We start from the raw sequence: 21662 nt of genomic DNA, 5'->3' as shown, positions 1-21662 counted from the left end.
TTCACTACGCGGTGCTTGTATGCATATATTTGTGATTTCCTTGTTTATGGGATATCTTGAAATCTTTGCTATCTAGGAAGTTGCTGTCTTCGTTACTGTTTTGTTGTTTCTATCTACAGAAACGAAGATCGATGACACTGACGGAAAACCTACGAATAATCGAAGAAACTGAGAATGGTCTGAGTTGTTCAGCAGTAGCTAGGTCACACTTGGTCAGTGAATCATCGGTGAAGACCATTATTTCTCGGAAGGAAAAACTCAAGGATATCCCCTGGGCTTTGGCAAAACCTTGAGGTAGTTTAATTAGGCTACCAGGTCCCAGGGCTGATCTGGATCTTTACCACATTGGAAAGATGCACACTAGTGTTGCCAGATCAGTGTTGATGCTTACCAAAAGTGCATTTGAACCCGCTTATAAAAGTATATTAACAGATTAATCATCACCGTACATTGTTTATTGCTCTGATTAAGCACAGCATTTGATATTTTAGTAGGAATGCTGGATTTAGTCGCAGTGGAAATCAATCCTTTATTGAATTGGATTTATTTCTATGGATATGCACGTTTGGAAAGTATCATCACAAAGATTCTGCATTCGGTCTACAGCTTGTGAGCGGGAAGCGTTGTGTTTGTTTTTGTTTTTTTTTTTTTTATTTATAGAGTCAATTTTTAGAAATACGAAGCGAAAGACAAATCAAGCATTAAGCACAAGACCTTCAAGAAAACTAACAACACGAAGTCTGAAAATGGCAATGTTTCATTCAAAACGTCAAGTATTTCAAGAATATCGGGTGAGACCAATCTAATTATTTAATCTTATTTTTGTGTAGTAGGATATTCAATTGAACCGCTCCGGGTTATTATGAAGTCCTCCCCTTGGCTAGTTTTTAACCTGGACGTTGGTGGGCGGGCCTAATATAATGCTTCATAGTGGATCGTTGGAGACGGTTGGTTTAGGCCCGGCATTGTTGGCTCATACCGTGGCGGAGTGGCGTCATGAGCATGCGATGAGGATTACTGAGCTTCCCCTCTCTGATGAACCATTGCATGAGAGAACGAAAGTTCTAGTCTGAAGCAATATTATCACACCTGTTACTCCTTTTTTTAAGAGCTGCGTCGTGGTACGCTTACGTATAGGCACTGACGTTGGGTGCGATACTGGCTGGTTTTTTCCGCAAATCACTCTTATTTTATTTATTTTTATACAGATGGGTTTGTACGGGAGTTGTACTATTGAGGTATTTTAGAGGGTGTCCAACGGTGCTCCTTCTACTTGCGTGACGGGCTTTCATTGTTGTTTTCATTTAAGTATTACTCAGGGAACATTGTTAAACACCATTTTTATACATGGTATTGTAACTAAAGGGTGTCCACGATGAAATTGCCACACACAAAATTGATTCGCAAAATTCGAGTTTTCATCCGATTGCCATCAAATTTTCAGGGATTGAGAAATAACTATTAAACTTCATTTTACCATTTTACTCGTATTTTATTTACAGTCCATACGCAAATGTCCGCACCTTGGCCTTAACCCCGGCCATAAGATTCTGCACAACCTGTGAATCAACCGTTTTTTGCATGTAAACCCATACTTTCTTCAGTTCCTCGACTGTCTTCACTACCTTAGGTCGTTTAAGAAGGTGCTGCTTCATAATCGCCCAGTACTTCTCGATGGGGCGGAGCTCCGGAGTGTTGGGAGGGTTGAACATTTTCGGCACGAAATTGACCTTATTGTCTGCATTCCACTTCAGCACGTCCTTGGAGAAGTGGCATGAGGCCAAATCCGGCCAGAAGATTGTTGGGACGTTGTGGGCCTTCAGGAGAGGAAGCAGCCACTTCTGGAGGCACTCTTTTATGTACACCTGTCCGTTCATCGTGTCCTGGGTCACGAAAGGTGCACTCCGCTTCCCGCACGTGCAGATGGCTTGCCAAACCAGGAATTTCTTCGCAAATTTGGACATCTTCTGAGTGCGGACATGCTCCGGAACGCAGAACTTATCCTTGGCCGTGAAAAACAGGTTGCCGGGGATCTGTTTGAAGTCGGCCTTCACATATGTTTCGTCGTCCATGATGCAGCATTCAACTTTCGTCAGCATGTTGAGGTACAACTTCCTGGCACGGGTTTTGGCGGACTTGTTCTGCTTCTCGTCGCGATTAGGGGCCTTTTGTACCTTGAACATTCGAAGCCCAGCCTTTGTTTTGGCCTTCTGGACAAAACTTCGGCTTAGGTGCAGCTTCTTAGCCACATCCCTAACGGAGGCGTTCGGATTTCGGTTGAAGGCCCCAACTACGCGGTTGTGATTTTTGGTGTTGTACGGAATACTTTTTCCTTCACTTCTGGGCTTCCGATCGGTGGTCAACCGTTCCTCGAACCGCTTAATCACTCGCGACACCGTGGAATTCGCGATTCCCAACGTTTTAGCGATGGAACGATGCGAGAGATCCTTGTTCTCGTGATGAATGCGCAAGATTTTATCACGCACGAGCTGTTCTTTCGACTCCATTTCCGCGAGTTTTGATCACAGGACTTTAAAACTTGCAGGATGTTAATAATGCACTATGAACTAAATCCACCCAAATTTTCATTAAATTCTACCCAACGGTTAAAAAGTTAGAGCAATTTCATAGTGTGGCAATTTCATCGTGGACACCCTTTAATCTTATATGTGCTTCATTTTGATTTGGGATAAGTGTTTGAACTGTTGTTCGGGATTTCCACTGTGGCGTACTTCTATTGTGACATACCCATACGTATTTTTGTGGTGTGACATAGTGGAAACGTAAGAGCGTAGTTGGAGCATATACCCTATGTAAGTTAAAAATCAGCTAGGAAACTATCTTCAGAGTGAAGAATTTTAGTCACTTGGGACGAACTGATATATAATAAGTATATGTCAAAGTCTAAAACAACTTGAAACACGTTAAATTTTGGATAGCATGCACAAGTGCAGGTACTTAATAAAGCATGGATTAGAGATTTAAATTATTTATTAAATTAGGCTAATGAGATATCATAATCATCAAACGAAAATTTAGACAGCCTAATGACATTAAGTAGATTGAAAAAGGAGTTAGGATCCGGGTGTCCGCTTAGGGAGACAACTAGCCTTTTCATATATTGTCTGTTTATTGTGATGGTTGCTTTAAAATATCAATTTGGTATATATGTGAAAGGATGAATCAGTGGGAGATGGATTTTCGGTTTCTTTACATTTTGCAGCACAAATCTAGTACTAGGTGTCATTTCCTCAAAACACCCCAATTACCGACCTCTTCAATCCCTTCCTTTTCCCATGGCGTTCAAGTGGTCCGCATAGACTATTCAGCCATTACCCTTCCTTTATCCTCGGCTTTGGATTGACTTGCACTCCCATTGCCCCACCAAACGCTGCAAAATGAAAATGAAAAGAAGGAAAAACTCAAGAAAATGGCGGGCTTAGCGCCCAACGTGACAGATCAGTATCATTATGCAAGCAATCCGATAATGAAGAAAATGGAAATTGCATTGACGGTGTGGATAGAAGATATGAATTGCAACAATTTGCCTGTTGACTTTCTTGCCATTCAAGAGAAAGCATTGGATTTTCACGCAAATTATGCTAAGGAATTCAAGCGCACGACCGGAGAAGATGCTAAACATTTATCTGCCAACAAAGGGTGGTTCGAACGTTATAAACAACGAAACAAGTCGCACAATGTAGGTATGCGCGGTGAGAAGGCATCGGCTGATGTCGTATCAGCTGCCATATTTCCACGAACATAAATAATCGAACAAGGCGGATACACTCGAGAGCAAATTTATAATTGCGACGAGATCAAACTTTTTTATCGGAGAATGCCTCAGCGATTTTATATCGTTGAACATCTTAAAAGTGTTCCAGGGATCAAGGCGGATAAAAAAGGGTACACTATACTTTTCTGTTCCAACGCATCGGGTGCCCATATGGTCAAACCGTTCGTCATCGGTCAAGCGGCGAGCCCAAGAACGCTCAAGAACCTCAGCAGAGATCAGCTACCGATACATTATCGAGCTAACAAAAAGGGATGGATGACCTCATCGCTTTTCACGGACTGGTTTAACGACATTTTCGCTCCAGATTTTGAACAAATGTGTCGGGACAAGAACCTCTCGTTCAAAGTCCTTTTGATGTTGGACAACGCGCCTAGACCCCCCCCCCCCCACGAATTAATCCATCCGAATATCGCAGTGACTTGCCTCCCTTCAAATACAACTTTCATAATACAGCCATTGAATCAAGGGATAATCGCAAACTTTAAATTGCATTACATCCATCATAGCTATCGCACGATTGTGGACTGGATGGATAAAACAGGGGACGATTTGCTTAAATCGTAGAAGAAGTTCACTATCAAAGATAGCTTTGACAGCCTAGTAAAAGCCGTTCGTGTTATAAAGCCTTCTACTAATCTAATAATCTAATCTAATCTAATACAAACGCAGCCAGTACGAGAAAGCATCCTGAAAAATGATTAGGTTAGATGAGGTCTAATCATTTTTCTTGTCTAATTGATGTTAACAGCATATCTGAGATATGATATAAACATCAATACGGCCAGGCCTACTGCGTTGTATTTGCCACAAAGATGATTCTTGGAAATGAATGGGAACATTTCTTGAATCTACAGGGGTGAAAGGATGCGTGGACATACCGTACCAAACGCTCCGAGTTACTATGTGTAGTTGTGTGTAATGTGTAAATATTTGTAAAATATTGAAGAATCATAAAATAATGCAATGGAAGGATCTTACCGAATTTTCTCCTATGTTGGTAATGATTCTTCTGCGCTTAAAAGTTTCGTCGGATGCATCCGCTCCTCCGATCGGGAAGTTGCAGAAAAATCCTAACAGCCGGTTTGCCATCGGCCTTGCATGTCCAAAAACCAGATTCTGAGCAATCTCGTGACAGGCGAGCTCTAGCGAACGATTAATCACCCCTCCAAAGAAATATGCCACCAGGAAAATCATCTTCCACGATTGGTCCTTCATTATGAACAACATCGCAAACTGCGTTAGCACCATGGCACCAGCCACAAACTTGAACCGCGGATCATAACCGAAAAACTTCTTGATCTGCGGATACTTTTGCAAGATAATCTTCCTTCGACTGGCGTGCGGTTCCTCGGTGTATAAAAGTCTGCACTCGCGAACTTCTCTAGAAAAAACGCGACGAAAAAACATAGACGAACAATTTGACAACCGGAAAATTTTCACGTCCGTGTAGAAGCAGGGCACACTTCGATCGTTCGTGTTATAAAGCCTTCTACGCTCAAAAACTGCTGGAATGCTCTTTTGCCACCTGAAATTAGCGGAAATATCAATGAAACCAGCAACGACAATGCAGACGTCGCCCAAGACATTCGAGCTCTGGGACCGGCGCTGGGAGTTGTTGATATGACGCAAGCTGGGATTTATAATCTGATTGCAGAAAAGGAAACAACGGCTGAAGTAGTACTTGGAGATCTTGAAACTCCTGGTGATTTGGACGATAGCCTTGAGATGCCAGCACCAAGCGCTCAAGAATTTAAGGACCAACACCAAAAACTAACCGAGCTGCAGCGCTTTGTCACTCTCGACACGAACGAGGAGCGCCGGACTAAGGCTTTCGAATTGACCACTTTGTCAAGTAGTTTCTTTCTACCAGCGATTTCACAAAACTGGACCAGCTAATTTCTATTTTTTTATGAAACGCACAAATGTTGGCTACTTTTCTCGTGGTTCAAGAAGAAAAAATCTCAAAATAATGTTTCATTTCAAAGTTCGAGTAGTAGTAAACGTCATTTTAACTGCTCAAATGAAGTGGTTAATTGCTGACGGAATGTGAAAGCCTTCTTTTTTGAATTCCTGTAGACCGAGTTCGCGTTCTTCGGGGGAAGAGTGTATTGAAATTCTTGCGTTGTATACACTGGGGTCAATTTGACCCCAAATTCAAATTGTCGTATCTTAACAAAATTCCAATGTATTTCTGAAATTTCGAATGGTTCACAAAGTAAATTTAGTGGACTTTATGTTTATATTTTCAGACTTTTAATGGAGGTGTGGATCTCTCGGGGGAGGGTTTATTGTAAAATATACTCATGAAGTGGCATATTTTGATGTTATCGATGCTTCCTATTCTTATTATGGACATGAAGTACATTGTGATCCAGACGAAGAATATCGATATTCAGGACTTAGACAAACATCCAAAACTGTGGGATTTATGAGATTTTACTAGATTCTAACAACACTTTGAAATAGTTTTCATAATTCTGAGACAACAAAAGAGATTGACAAAATTGTTTACATCCCGGCATAGGAAACAAATTAATTTCACGGTTATGGATTTAGAAGTTTAGAAACAATTTTTCATAGAACATTTTGTCTATGTTTCACGATCCTAAAAAATGTTCAAAGACCATTATGCTGGGCACTAGGAACCTGAATGGCTCATTAGGCCGAAAACCATTAGACCAATGGATCATTAATGTTTTGACCAATGGGTATTTAGGAAATTGAGAGGTTGATCGTTGAAATTGTTTACGAAATCATGGGCATGAAATAAATTGTGACCCAGGGGAAGAATATCATATTTAGGACGCAAACCTCCTAAACTTTAGGATTTATAAAAAAAAAAAATTAAGACTCTAACAACGCTTAAAAATATGTTTTCATTATTCTGAGACTTTGAACTATTTCGGCAGCCTCAGACTAACATAAATTTTTAGATCATTAAAAATTAAATTCACGGATTTGGATTTAAAAAATGTTTGTACACCTCAGAACATCAAAATTAATGAAAATTTCAGAATTAAAATCACAGAATAAGAAGTGTATTCTAAATTGTGGTACATTGAAATGATTTTTCATAGCAGATTTCAGTTTCTATGTAGAGCAGTTTATGGCGATATGTGGTGTAAAAGAATTTTGGCATCTTGAATTAATTGTGCATCAATATTGTATTGCCATCATTCAAATTGCTGCTGTTTTCTTAACTGGAACAATACTGAAGTCATAAGACAAATTTGTGCATATTGACGTAGAACTACAGTGTATCGCAAAATTGAACATGCACCCTAGTGGACAATTTTTTGAATTATAGTTGGATAGATATATTTTTTAAATCTCGGCTGTTAATTGAACAGATGATTATTGATTGATCGCTATAGCTTTAGATTTTATTGAAGTTAGATTTATTTTAATAAAACGCTCAATTTTCAACTATTTACCTTGTGAATGAATTTTAGTAAAATTAGTGGCACATGAATAATCATTAATTGGACTTAAAAAGAGCGAAATTTATAAAAGTAAGGTTTTATTCATTTCAAGAAAATAAGGCAAAAGCGTTTGCGTAAAATAGCTCTAACTTTTTATAAACTCAATTTAAACTGACCCAAACTTTACTAATAATTGATAAATCTATGATGATGAAGCAGCCAAATTGTTTTTTTTTTTTTTAAATTTAAAAGACAGCTATACGCTCAGTAATGAGATACACTGTACGTCATTTTGGAATCGTGCAAATCGAAATAAAATGTGTGACGAAATAGTGTCAGGTTTTAAACGCTTATAACTTGGTAATTTCGGATTTGATGTACTATTCGATTCGTAAAATGATTATAATAGATCATCATTAGTAAACTATTAATCAATTATCAATTTCCACTCGAAATCAACCAATCACGTGCTTGCTTGCTGCTATGGCTATCGATAGCCCATAGATTCAGAGAGAGAGACGAGCCGATGGCAAGGTTATCAAAAAGCGTACCTGTTCGGGGCCTCCCTTAGCTTAGTCGGTAAATACACAGCTACAAAGCAAGACCATACTGGAGGTGGCTGGGTTTGATTCCCGGTTCGGTCTAGGAATTTTTCGAGTTGAAAAATATCTTGACTACCCTGGGACTAGAGTATGGTTGTACTTGCCATACAATTATACTAATACAAAAATGGTACAGGTATTGAAAGATCTCAATTAATAACTGCGGAAGTGCATCTAGAACACTGAGTTGAGAGCACGCAATAAGCTAATATGCGATAAGCAATAAGCTTTAAATTCGAAGAAGAAGAGGAATAAGATGAAGAAGAAGAAGAAGAAGAAGAAGAAGAAGACCTGTATGTTTTGGTTCAGTTCGTCTGTGTGGTGGTTGGCGGTTGTCACATCGCAAGCCACCGTGGACTCGATCAATATCGACATTATTTACACCAAATAGATAGTTTCTGTTTTCGGCGATGTTGCTCAGATGGACAAGAGAGCAACTAAGCCTATGAGTATACTTGTAAACTGAATAAAATTTGAATTTATGTTCCCAAGAATTTTCCAGATATTCGAAACGATTTTTGAGGATAATCGAGGAAAATTTAAATTACTAACTGTCATATTTGACTCAAATTTGAGTTAGTTCTATTGAGAATTCCCTCACTAGGCGGCGTTAGGTGGTAAAATTTTACTTCTAAACGTGCTGTAACTTGACATTTTGACTAGATATTATGTTGCGGTGAACAACTTAGTTCAGATTGTGCATTGATGTGCCATATTGTTTAAAATTATTTGCTTAACTTGGCAACTCGACTAGATAGAAAGTTGCTGTCTTCAGTAAATTTTTATAAGATCTTTTGCTTAGTGAAGAGCTCACGTCAGAATGATCTATATGACCTGGCGGCGCAAGTGTACGATTTGACTTCCAATAACTTGTTTTAACTTGACAGCACAACCAGATAGAAGGTTGCTGTTTTTAGGCAAAGTTATTCCGATTTTCAAAACCTATTGGATGGTGAACAGTTAAGTTAAGAATTTCTTTATCAGGCAACACTAGTGTACCAAAGACTTGCTTCTGCTAAATGCCATCACCTCAAACTGCAAAGGATTCAGAACAAGATCCTGAGATGATCCTGAAGGGTCCTCCACGGACTCGAAATTTTGAGCTCCATCGCCTGGCGGGTCTTCAGACACTGGAGAAGCGAAGAACGCGCCTCCTGGAAACGTTCAGAGATTGCTGTGGGCAAACCAATCCACAGATCATCAGGGATCTGGTACGTTGGGTTAAGTTACTTGTTGTTGTTAGGGTATCATTTTTTTAAATCAATAGAAATATGCATCCTCTTGCTTGCAATGCTGAAAATTAATACAAAATGCTTAACCATTAATCAAAGATGCAGAGTCCTGCAGGCTAAATCAATTGAAATGTAACACGTTAATTAATGTAAACAAAAGTTATTTTACTACTACTGAATTATGTTCATTCTGTCTCGGATAATCGAGGCAGAAGCAGCTCGTAGTTAAGACAACAAATTGTTTAAACATGAGACCTTGTCTAGATAAAAGGCTGCTGCTTTTGACTATTGAATGGTGGGCAGCACAGCTTGGAATTCATTCACCACTAGTGTACTGTTTGACACTTAATTTATAACTTTAGCTCTGTCAATCGATGAGACGGAAGTTTGCTGACTTCGGTCAAGTTTTTCAGATAAACAAGAACTATTAAATAGTTCAGTTGAGAATTCACTCACTATGCGGCGCTAGTGTGCCATTTGTGTTTAAATGGCTTGCTTTAACACGATAGATCAAGAATATGAAAGGTTTTTATTTTCGCTACAGTTGTTTACATTGACAAGATATCAAAAAAGGCGGAATCATATTAGAACCAACCAAGGACGATCTACGGAAGGAAATTGCCAGTGAAGCAGGGAATGAAATACGAAGCGTTAGAGAAAAAGTTTAAGTGATTCCAAAAGAACCAATAAACGACGGCGAAAGAGCAGAATATGGTGAGAGCTTTCCAATGATTACAAAAAAATAAATATCAAAATTAAACTAAATACATGCCAGGGTTGAAAAAAATATTTTCGAACCTGGAAGTGTGTATATATAACCAATATCCATTTGATAACGGTGATGCATACATGCGGGGCTTATTGTGAGTGAAAGTAACCTCGGAATGGGCGTAACTCTCCAGACATTCTGAAATGGGTTGCTGGATCTACAATTGAGCTATCACCTTCTAACTCTCGGACTAAAGCTGTCTACAATGACCATAAATGTGACATTGTAGAGAGAGTTCTTCCATAACTGTCGGCCATTGGGGGTTAGTGGGAATACACACACACAGTTGTTTACATTAACAAGATATTGAATGGTGTACAATACAGTTCACAATTTACTCACCAGGTGGCACCAGTGTGTCATTTGGTTTCAAATTGTTTGTTGTAACTTGACAGCTCGACTAGTTAGAAGATTGATATCTTTGGCAAAGTTGTTCAGATTGACAAGACCTATTGGATGATGGACAGCTCTGTTAATAATTCAGTCACCAGCTGGCACTAGTGTACCATTTCACTTCTGGTTTCTTGCTTTAACTTGACAGCTCCACAAGATATTGTGAATTTAGATTGACATTATCTGCATGTCACTGATGAATTTACTTCTGACATCACTGGTAATATTGCAAAAGAGTGTTGAAAGTACCAACAATATTAAAGTTAAGATTTCTGATAAAGTTGGAAGTGGGTTGGAAAGTCAGTTATGCATCTCCTTAGCGATCATCGATAAACACCAAAATACATCAAGAAACATATGCGTCAATCTATCACCTAACATTACCCAACCGTCCCAAATAGACTAAATTTTCCGGTCATGACCCGTGATTATTCGTTGTATTAATTTTTCAGTTTTTCCTTATTTGATGCATGATTATTCAAATATATTTGTTGATATTCGATTATTTGAACCAATCGAACCATTAACCGACATCCGTAGTATTGTCAACAATCAATACGAAACTAACGATTTTAAATTGGCTTACTACTTGACTAGCCTATTGGTCCCAAGCAAACGATTAACGTATCCCATTCTAGTCGAAATTCTAGTACTACGCAATGTTTGTTTTGATTCGCTATGAAAGTTTGACAGATGAAATGAGGGGTTATTCGTTTTTCCTATGTTTCGAGGGGTGAATCGATTAGCTTGGGACCGAAGATAGTACCAGAGCTGAGCCAAAAAGTTGAGCACGTTTCTTCGGGACCTACTAGTCTTAGAGTTACCTCTATGGTATTGTGCTATTGCGACTGAACATCAGCGTGACATTTCTCGCTGGCATCACTGGTCTTCCTATGTCGACAATGTCGCTAATGACGGTGAAAGTCGCTAGTCTGACTAGCGTGCTTCGGTTTAGTGCTGGCGTCACTATACCTACCAGCCAATCGCGGCCCTACGTCAACCTTCCGTTCGTGCCCCTAAGTAGGCACAGACCCTTATACTTTTTTTGTTATATTGTTTATACCTAACGACTCTTTTGGTCTAGCTGTATATGGTCTAATGACGAATTGCCTAGCAGAGATCGACCTTATTGTAATTCGTCCTAAAGACCCACCACCGAAACAAAACTTCCTCTATCCCCTATTTAAAATTTGACTACTCCCTCGTTTAACCGCTGCTCCCTTTCCCCGGTTGAACGCATCCAGTCACCAAATGGCCAATCAGAACGACTCAGCGACTGAATTCAATTGACTCAGAGCATTTTTTTTCCATACGAAATTTACTCATATTTGGGAAAACCTGTAGTTACTCATTAGCTATGAGTTCTTGCAAGTTTTTCCAAATATGAGTAAATTTCGTATGGAAAGAAAATACTCTAAGTCAATCGAATTCAGTCGCTGAGTCGTTCTGATTGGCCGTGTAGGACTTGAAGAGTCCAAACGTTCTCTTCAACTGCGAAAATCCAATGTGTGCGAAAAAAGATTTTCCCCGGTATCGACAACTTAATCTGAGTTCACTGATTAATATTTATTTCGTTCGTTGCTTGCTCTACCGGTATCCATTCTACATGTCCAGACCACCGTAGCTTGCGTTGCATAAATGCTTCATTATTTCCACGATGATAGCAAACAATGTTATAATCTCGAATGTTATAATCTGACATTTATTTTAAAACACAATTTCTAATAAAAAAAAAACATTCTTTGCTTACTCATGTTCGTGCAATGTTTCCCTCTTATCCCTTTAGTGGGATTAGTCACCTAATTTTTTTATCTTAAACCTTCGATTATCCACATTTTCGGTTCAATGGGGTTGAATGGATGATAGATATTCTCGCTGCTACCGATCGTTCAACCGCTTTCTCCACCCCCACCTTCTCCTTGCTTTCGAACATTGAGAAAATAAAGGCAAAACGCAAAAAGGCAGACCAAAAAAACGATGTCGGAAGGCAGGGTTGCTTCCACTCACTTGCTATAAAAAGATGTTTTTGGGAATTATGAAATCATGAAATAGTATAATGCCCATTAGTACTTGTAAGTTACAAGAAGAGGTCATGAAGTATATGTTTGACACATAAAATCTGTCAATATTGCTTCCAGTGCGTCACAATCAGCGATTTTACGACTCGTGAGCGCTCACTCAGAGTGAACGTTCACGAATCATAAGATCGCCGATTGTGACGCTCTGAAAGCGAAATTGACAGGTTTTATGAGTCATACACATACTTTACACCCTCTTCCTGCTACTTAAAAGTACAACATACCATTATAACATCTACTGATTGCACAATTCCGAAAAACATATCTTTATAGCAAGTGAGTGGAAGCAACCCTGTCGGAAGGAAAGCAGTGTGGAACTACGTAAAACCACCGAACATAGGTAAAAGAACCAGAAGAAAACAGACACCGGGTAGAAAAAACAGCAAACCGCAGAATCCAATCGATTATTAATGTGTATCAGCTTACAACCGCCTTGCCACCTTTCCACCGTAGTGGTGGACGCATGGTCATTGATAGGGATGGGAACTCACCCAGTCCCATCGCCAGGCGATCTGATCTGTATCTGACCAAGTGGGAAACAAGGGAAGCACGTGGTCTCGGGGTTTCTTCTGAACCGAGCGCGGAGGGCAGGTGCGTTGATGAATGAATCAATGGGAAAATTTCGATTCTTCGAATTGATTGAATTACGTGTAGGGAAGACCCGTTTCGGTCCGGAGGGGAAGTGGTTTACCTTGCCTTTCATTCGTTTCAATCGTACTTACAATCCTCTTGCGGTGGATGGGTGTCTTACCGGCACTGGTGGTGTGGTGCGAAATCGAATTCGATACGCGAATACGGGAGCTGGCAGGTTGACCTATTGAAATTAGATCCGACTGTTACGCATTGTTTCAGCGGCTCAGGAATTTCTCACCTTGCTGTTGAGGCTGCATGCTTTGAATACCACAACCCATTTCAAATGGCAGTGAAACTAATCAGGATTGTATTTTCTCATTTCTTTGCAGATGCGGCGCCGATCTAGGATGAAGGTTCTCAAGATCTTGCAGTCATTCTCGCAAGGTAAGTGGAAGTCAACTTTGGAAGTTGAATTTGAATGTTACTAAAAAACATATCCTATTTTCAGGGACATTCATTGCGTTTATACTATCGCTTCTCTACTGTGGACGAAGCTTAGCGGAACCTGGTGTAAGTTGAATGAATAAAGGAAATTTCTAATGCACAGTATTAATTGCCATATTGTTCCCATCGCAGTACCTAGACTTTGACAACCTGCCGGAAACGAACTTCACATGCGCCGGCAAGGTGATCGGTGGTTACTACGCCGATCTGGAAGCGTCGTGTCAGATGTTCCACGTGTGTACCATCGGTCAGGGTGACGAACCGATGGACATCAAATTTCTCTGCCTAAACGGAACCGTGTTCGACCAGGAGACACGTGTATGCGAACGCGTCGACGAAGTCGATTGCACCAAGTCGGAGGGATTCTACTACTTAAATTTGGAACTGTACGGAAACACGATCATCCCGGCACCGGAAGGTAAGTTCTCTCTACTGCCCATTAGCAATTTCCTTTTACTGATAGCTTGTTAAAACATGCAGAGAGCAGCTCGGAGGAGTTCTCCAGTAGTGCTAGCAGTCCGTCTTCCACTTCGACGTCGACTACCACAACGACGACCAGCACAACCACAACCAAAAAGCCAACAACGACAACGCCATCACGTAGATTTATCTTTAACAATAATAAAGGAAGTTCAATCGTGTCCTCCACAACACTGGCCACGCCAACACACTCCTATTCGACTACCACTTCAAAAACACCGGAAGAGGAAGAAGAATACGAATACGACGAGGAAGAGTACGAAGACAGTTCGAAAGACGATTCGGGTCAGAATCGTCCCGTACTACCGACACTAGAAGACGATGGGTCCTTCTCGCCGCAGCAATTCACCCTGCAACAGCAAACCCAAAATAGTCAACCGAAACCGGAAGATCCGACCAAAACCGGTTCCAAGCCGGCGGTATCCTTCCAGCAGCAACATTTCCAAAATGGCGGCACCCTGGCTGTGACCAACTCACATGTAACCGTTACGACGCACACGACCAGTAGTAGTAGTAGCAGTAACGGTAGTAACAGTCCAAGTACCCAAAAGAAAAATGCTCAACAATTCCTAACGCAAAAGCAGAAGCATGCCTTCGAGCACCAACAGCTCCAGCAGCAGCAAGTTCTGCTTCAGCAACAGATGCACGCCAAGCAGCATCAAGAGCTGCAGAAGAAACAGCAGGAAGCTGCGGTCCAGCAGCAACAGAAAGCCATCCAGCAACAGCAGAAACAGGTTCAACAACACGAATCCGAAATCAAGAACCACCAAGCCCAGCTCCTTCTGCACACGCAGAAGATCAACCGCCAACAGCAGAAACCCGCTCCAAACAAATCAACCTATAATCCTTACGAGACCATCAACCCCCAGCAGGAGCAACAATCTCAAAAATCACATCATCAACAACAACACGAGCAACAGCAGCAACAACAGCAAAGTCAAGCACCAAAGAGAATTCCACTACTGGCGGCGGTGAACCCACTGGGACCACCGCAATCGCAGGTGGCTTCGCAACCACCGAGCGCTTCGCAGCTGGCCCCATTCAGACTGAAGGCGCAGGGCTTCAAACTACCCTCCCAACAGCAGCAGCAGGAGGATCGTTTCGAGGGATACCGGAGGCAGCCACCCCCACAGGTAGGTGCAAATATACAGGTAAATCGGTGTTCGAGTTCTATCGCGGTTTCTGGATATTACGCGATTCAACCGTTGCTTTTGTTAGTTTTGCCCTGACTCCAAAATGAGTGGATTAGTTAGCAATTGTTACAAATTTCAAATATTTATTATTTATTATATTATATTTATTTATGGCTCAACCGTAGAGGCAACTCTAAGATTAGAAGGTCCCGATGAAACGTGCTCAACTTTTTGGCTCAGCTCTGGTACTCTCTTCGGTCCCAAGCTGATCGATGCACCCCTCGAAACATAGGAAAATCCACGAACCCCTCATTTTATCTGTCAAATTTCATAGCGAATCAAAACAAACATAGTGTAGTACTAGAATTTCGACTAGAATGGGGTATGTTAATCGATTTGCTTGGGACCAATACGGTAGTCAAGTAGTGAGCCAATGGATCATATCATTCGAGCAGTTTAAAATAACGTTGCCTACCACTCGAACTTTAACGTGAAACAATATTTTGATATTTTTCTTCTACAACCTCGAGAAAATAGAGTCTTATTTGTAATATGCTTGAAAAATCAGGAATTTATTGTTTCATTTCCATCGGTTTTCATAAAAACCACTCAAACGTCAATAGAAAGCACGATTATGCATGTTGTGTTAGTTTTACAACCCGTGAGGCACAAACAATAAAATTAATAATAATTAATAGTGCTGACCTGGGAGGGAGAAGCAGATGGCACACACGGAATTCATTGTATACTTCAGTGTCAACATTTCAAAGGGGCGTAATTGCTTTTGTAAACAATGGCTTCAGACGTCGATTTCTCGCAAATAAACGCTCACTACTCCAAGTTAACAATGCTAGCTAGTACAGTAAACATTGATCTACCTGTTGGTGTCATAATTTTTTATGAGTGAGCTTTTATTCGCGAGAAATCGATGGCTAAAGCCATTGTTTACAAATGAAATTACGCCCCTTTCCGAGGGGGGCGACACATCTTAATCTCAAGTTTAGATAGTCAACAAATCTCACTCTAGCGAATCAATCTTCGAACAATCTTCTTTCATTTGTCACATCTACTTGCATCGCTCATCAATTTTTTGCAGGAAATCTTCAGAATCGTCATCAATCTTCTTTCTATCTACTCAGCGTGCGCGCAGCTAGCCACAGCAAAACACAATCTTTTTTGCATCTTAGATAGAGTCGCCCCCCTCGCCCCTTTCAAATGTTTTTTTTTTTTTTTTTCCTTTGGTTTGTTTTTTCCGTCGATCTTGTTTTCCGTGCTGAGCACCAATGCTACCGACGTGCCAGGAAGGCAGCTCCCACACCTGGACCCTGCCTATCGACCCATCAACTAATGAACCGGGGACCAACGGCTTTACTTCCCATCCGAAGGAAGGCGTGATCAGAGATGTTATGCCTCAGAACATCCCGGCGGCGCCGACTGGGATTGAACCCAGGCCTGCTGGGGTGAGAGGTAATCACGCTTACCACGACACCACCCGCGCCGTTGCCCTTTCAAATGTTGGCACTGACTTGTTCTTCTTGTCATGAAAATTTGTGCCGTTGAAATCAAATCAAAACAGGCTTAGCAAAATAGCGTGTTTTGCTTTGAGCGTGTAGTGATTGTTTGAGATTCTTCAGTGTGCAGTGAGAAACTGTACTTTTCTGTGTGGTATTTTACCAAGCCACTAGATGTTTTGACAAAACCTTGGCTAATTGTATCTTTCAATTTATTGATTTGTGTGTTTTTCGAATGAATTAAAAAGAAACGGTGTCCCATTGCATAAAATAGCTGGAAACTACAGTTTGTCACAAATTACTTTACGCAAGATTTCAATACCGCCTTGTGCATTCTTGTTCAACTGTAAGAAAAGCATCATAAAATTGCTTGGCTCCAAATGACAGTTCGTGACCCCTCGTACCATTTGACGTTCCATTTTTCTCTCTTCGCGACTCTCCCTCAGGTGCCGACATATAAAGAAATGAACTGATTGGTAATTTTTACGACGTTGGATTTTGGAAGGCAAAACTCAAGAGGCATAAACTCATGCATGAGATTTGAGTTTTTGAGTTTTTCCGAACACTGCAATGGACATTCAATTCGCAGTTCTATCAAAAATCAATACGAAACTAACGATTTTAAATTGGCTCACTACTTGACTAGCCTATTGGTCCCAAGCAAACGATTAACGTACCCCATTCTAGTCGAAATTCTAGTACTACGCAATGTTTGTTTTGATTCGCTATGAACGTTTGACAGATAAAATGAGGGGTTATTGATATTTCCTATGTTTCGAGGGGTGAATCGATTAGCTTGGGACCGAAGAGAGTAACAGAGCTGAGCCAAAAAGTTGAGCACGTTATTTCGGGACCTTCTAGTCTTAGAGTTACCTCTATGGTTCTATCAACAATCAATACGAAACTATCGATTTTAAATTGGCTCACTACTTGACTAGTCTATTGGTCCCAAGCAAATCGATAACCGTACCCCACTCTAGTATAAATTCCAGTACCACACTATGTTTGTTATGATTCGCTATGAAAGTTTGACAGATAAAATGAGGGGTTAGTGGATTTTTCTATGTTTCGAGGGGTGAATCGATTAGCTTGGGACCGAAGAGAGTACCAGCAACCAGTGGAAACTAACGATTTTAAATTGGCTCACTACTTGACTAGCCTATTGGTCCCAAGCAAATCGATTAACATACCCCATTCTAGTCAAAATTCTAGTACTACACAATGTTTGTTTTCATTCGCTATGAAAGTTTGACAGATAAAATGAGGGGTTAGTTGATTTTCCTATGTTTCGAGGGATGAATCGATTAGCTTGGGACCGATCATAGTACCAGAGCTGAGCCAAAAAGTTGAGCACGTTTCTTCTGGACCTACTAGTATTAGAGTTACCTCTATGGTACCAGAGCTAAGCCAAAAAGTTGAGCTCGTTTCTTCGGGACCTTCTGGTCTTAGAGTTACCTCTATGCTAGAAGGTCCCGAAGAAACGTGCTCAACTTTTTGGCTCAGCTCTGGTACTCTCTTCGGTCCCAAGCTGATCGATGCACCCCTCGAAACATAGGAAAATTCACTAACCCCTCATTTTATCTGTCAAACATTCATAGATAATCAAAACAAACATAGTATAGTACTAGAATTTCTACTAGAATGGGGTACGTTAATCGTTTGCTTGGGACCAATAGGCTAGTCAAGTAGTGAGCCAATTTAAAATCGTGAATTTCCACCGGTTGATATTTCTGTACTCCCATCTTCAATATTATTGTCAATAATTTCACTTCGCGTGAATATATTGATACGTGTGGGGTTCGCTGAACAGCAAATTCATAACAAAGATTCTTTCTAATGATCAATCTAAACTTACCTCCCATTCCCATTCTCCGTTTCAGGTCTCCTTGCATCTGCCCTTTGAACAACTCCGCCACCAGAAGGACATCTCCCTGCAGTTCGATCCGGAGGAAGAAGACCTAACGCAAATACCGGATCGCAAAGAGCTCAAACGGTCCGATCCACCATTCCACAGTTCAATTCACGGCAACAACACGCCGCCCCCGGCCACACTGAAGACATCCGTGTTCGCTACGCGGCCATCGTTAACAGCGCAGCCCACCGGTAGAAGTGAGCCCAAACAGCCGGAGCTAGAGTCCGTCAGCTACCCGGACGATCCGGTCGAGTACTACGACGAAGATTACAGCGCCGAGCCGTCCAACGGCAATCCTAGATTAGATAGCGTTAAGTCAAACTCCAATAGCGGTACGGTGGTGGCCCACAAACGCTCCGGAGAGGACCAGCTGGGTGATCCCAGGGTCCACACCGGCAGCCTTCCGGCCACCCAAGCAAGCAGAACTAGTAGTAGTAGTGGTAGCAATAGCTCTAAGTCTAAGAACACTAGTAGATTTATCATTAACAATGAACACCACAAAAGTCCAACCAATCCGTACAACAGCAACCGAAGTCGTACCGGTCGGGTGTACGATGGTCGGTCGTCCGTCGCTGGGGGGACATCTGCTCCTCCCAAAGTCCGTGCCAGCTATCAACCGCAGCCAAAGGTGATCGTGACCACCAGTACCTCGATCCGGGACAACAGCGGACGGACGATCAACTATTCCATCAGCAGCAATTCGTCCCCTTCGACGACAGCTGCCAGTCACGTGGCTTCCAATGCCAAATATTCCGAGGCCCTGACACGGGGCTACGACGAGTACAAAGAGGACGACGTCCTGTCGGATCCGTTCTTCCTCGATGTACCGAAGGTGGGCAGCGGAAGCGGACGGAGAAAGCGCGACGCATCCTCCCAGCGGAAACGAAGGAAACGGTTCTTGTACATTGTTCCTCGATTTATGTAACTAAAACCACAGTAGAATGCATATGTAAACATCTCGCCCTCCCCGATACAAAGAAACGAAAACTAAAAACTCTTCTTATTTTATTTGAACAAAACACGAAAAAATATTGACTCTAGTTGTAATGTAGGAAAAAGTATTTGCGTTATAATATGTTCTATGTAAATATCACTAACCTTTCAAAAAACACCCAAGCGATATGAAACAATACTCATTTTATATAAATATACAAACAATGAAACAATTCTTGTCTTTTATAAAAAAAAAACTTCAAATGTGTACATTGATCATGGAAATTTTTAAAATGTGCAAGGTGAGCAATTTTTGTTTGGAAATATTGGTTTAACGTTAATGTTTGTAATTATCCTTCTCTAATTTAGCTAATTTAATTCTTTCCCTAGCACCTTAAGCTTGTAAGTCTTGTACAGTGAATATGGAAATAAGAAAATTCTTTTAAGTTCTGTAAGAGACAAACAACGTATGTAAAAGCAACAATGTGTATGAACAAGTTATGGACTTTTGACGGTGAACTCAAGCAAACAGGAACATCAGGAAATGGTTTATAAAGCAACGAATTAATTAAATGTACGTGTAAAATTCTTCTAAGCGGTTGACGAAACAATTTAAGTTCGGTTGTTAAGAGGAAATAAATTTGAAACGGAAATGCCAATCTCTAAAAATGAACAAAAATGCTATGCCTTTGTTTTAGTTGATTTGATGACGGAGTAAAACTAATTCCATCGAGTAGAGGGTGTCTTCCTAGTGGTTCTTCCTATAGTCGCTATATTCATAGTCTGGTGGATAGAATCTCGGGAACCAATTGAGTTACCAAATAGCGGAACCAATCGAGCAAATCACGACCAACAACAGAACAGAGTACATCAGTTATTGCGAACAAAACTTCTGAACCCCTTTTCTCGTGACTCAAGACTCGCCTACGCAAATTAATACCATCTTTGGGTTTGGGAAAGTTTCCCCTATTCGATGATGCTGGAAATTTGCGTTCGATTGGCGAGGAAAGAATAACGAACGATTTGTTTTTAAAAGTTGATAGTACCTTTTCAATTGTTGTTCTAAAATATATTAAATTGGTTCCGCTTTTTGATGCATCGGAATTCTATCCGCCAGACTATGAATATAGCGACTATAGTTCTTCCTGGTATCAGCTGGATGGTGGTGTTTGTATGGTAAAGTTTTTCTGATCTTATTGCCCGTCTGACCAACTCTATAGTTGTCATTACAACCATGAAGCATTCCGTCGGGGTTAACCTCAATCTGATGACAGTTCAGTGGTACTGTTTACGTGGACTTAGTTGATTTTTTCTTGGGTAAATTTTCTCGATAATTTTTTAGACTTCAGTGAGAAGTAAACCACATGTATGCATTGTCCCCGAGCAACATCCTTTCACCGCGCTGTTCCTCGACATTGCAAGTTAAAATTCGGAAATTTTAGAATATATTTTTTTCGAAAAAACGACGAAGTGCTTGTAAACAGTACCACTGAACTGTCAATAAGGTTCAGACGATTAAGTTCATTCGTGACGTCACGCTGCAGAACCTAATACCCGATGTACGGCCCCCGAGTAGCACACTTTCATCACAATAAGTTACAGCAACTTGTTTATGACTGAAATAAGTCGTATATAAGTTTCTACAATTGATTTGTGACAAGTGTGCTACAAGGGCTATAAGCTCAGAATCATTTTGTTAAAGGTGTGTAAGCTCTGGTAGTGCTGAATTGAATTTGGTTGGCGCGACGTCACGCTGCACGTCACGCTGGACGAATTAGGTAGTGCAGCGTGATGTCACAAATGAACTCAGCGTTAATCGGCTGAACCTTTTTGATAGTTCAGTGGTACCAACCGGTGGAAACTAACGATTTTTAATTAGCTCACTACTTGACTTGGCTATTGGTCCCAAGCAAATCGACTAACGTCCCCCATTCTAGTCAAAATTCTAGTACTACACTATGATTGTTTTGATTTGCTATGAAAGTTTGACAGATAAAATGAGGGGTTCGTGGATTTTCCTATGTTTCGAGGGGTGCATCGATCAGCTTGGGACCGAAGATAGCACCTGAGCTGAGCCGTTTCTTCGGGACCTACTAGGCTTAGAGTTACCTCTATTGTGGTACTATTTACAAGCACTTAGAAGTTTTTTCAAAAACAATAATTTTAAAATTCAAGACCAACAATTGAAATGGCCTTAACTCCATTTTGCAAACAAACCTTGTAAGGCCATTTTCTCGCGAACCGAAGTTCACAAAGGCAAACCAACATAATGAACAGGTAGGGGAAATTCTCCTCTACCCGTTTGTGGTTTAGGTTTGCGAATG

At 40.8% G+C, this 21662-nt stretch overlaps 1 protein-coding gene across 4 annotated transcripts in view; it reads left to right on the top strand.

Annotated features, from left to right (window-relative positions):
- The window catches only part of LOC135714138 (transcription factor SPT20 homolog), a 413580-nt gene extending 393677 nt beyond the window's left edge, over positions 1 to 19903 (top strand). For 3 of the 4 annotated variants that reach the window (XM_065237420.1, XM_065237422.1, XM_065237421.1), the window contains 5 exons: positions 13255 to 13309; positions 13374 to 13435; positions 13502 to 13787; positions 13850 to 15000; positions 18374 to 19903. In XM_065237420.1, coding sequence (XP_065093492.1) covers positions 13255 to 13309; positions 13374 to 13435; positions 13502 to 13787; positions 13850 to 15000; positions 18374 to 19330 — 2511 coding nt within the window. In that variant the 3' untranslated portion in view covers positions 19331 to 19903. The remainder of the gene's footprint in view (positions 1 to 13254; positions 13310 to 13373; positions 13436 to 13501; positions 13788 to 13849; positions 15001 to 18373) is intronic. The other variant, XM_065237423.1, reaches the window with a different exon arrangement.
- The last annotated feature ends 1759 nt before the right edge of the window (positions 19904 to 21662 follow it).

The sequence above is a fragment of the Ochlerotatus camptorhynchus genome, unplaced genomic scaffold (genome assembly GCF_037179485.1).
Source record: "Ochlerotatus camptorhynchus isolate MF236.1 unplaced genomic scaffold, CSIRO-AGI_Acam_v1.1 ptg000621l, whole genome shotgun sequence".
Classification (NCBI taxonomy): Eukaryota; Metazoa; Arthropoda; class Insecta; order Diptera; family Culicidae; genus Ochlerotatus; species Ochlerotatus camptorhynchus.
Note: the sequence above shows the minus strand (reverse complement) of the source record. Positions and strands in the feature narration are given on the sequence as shown.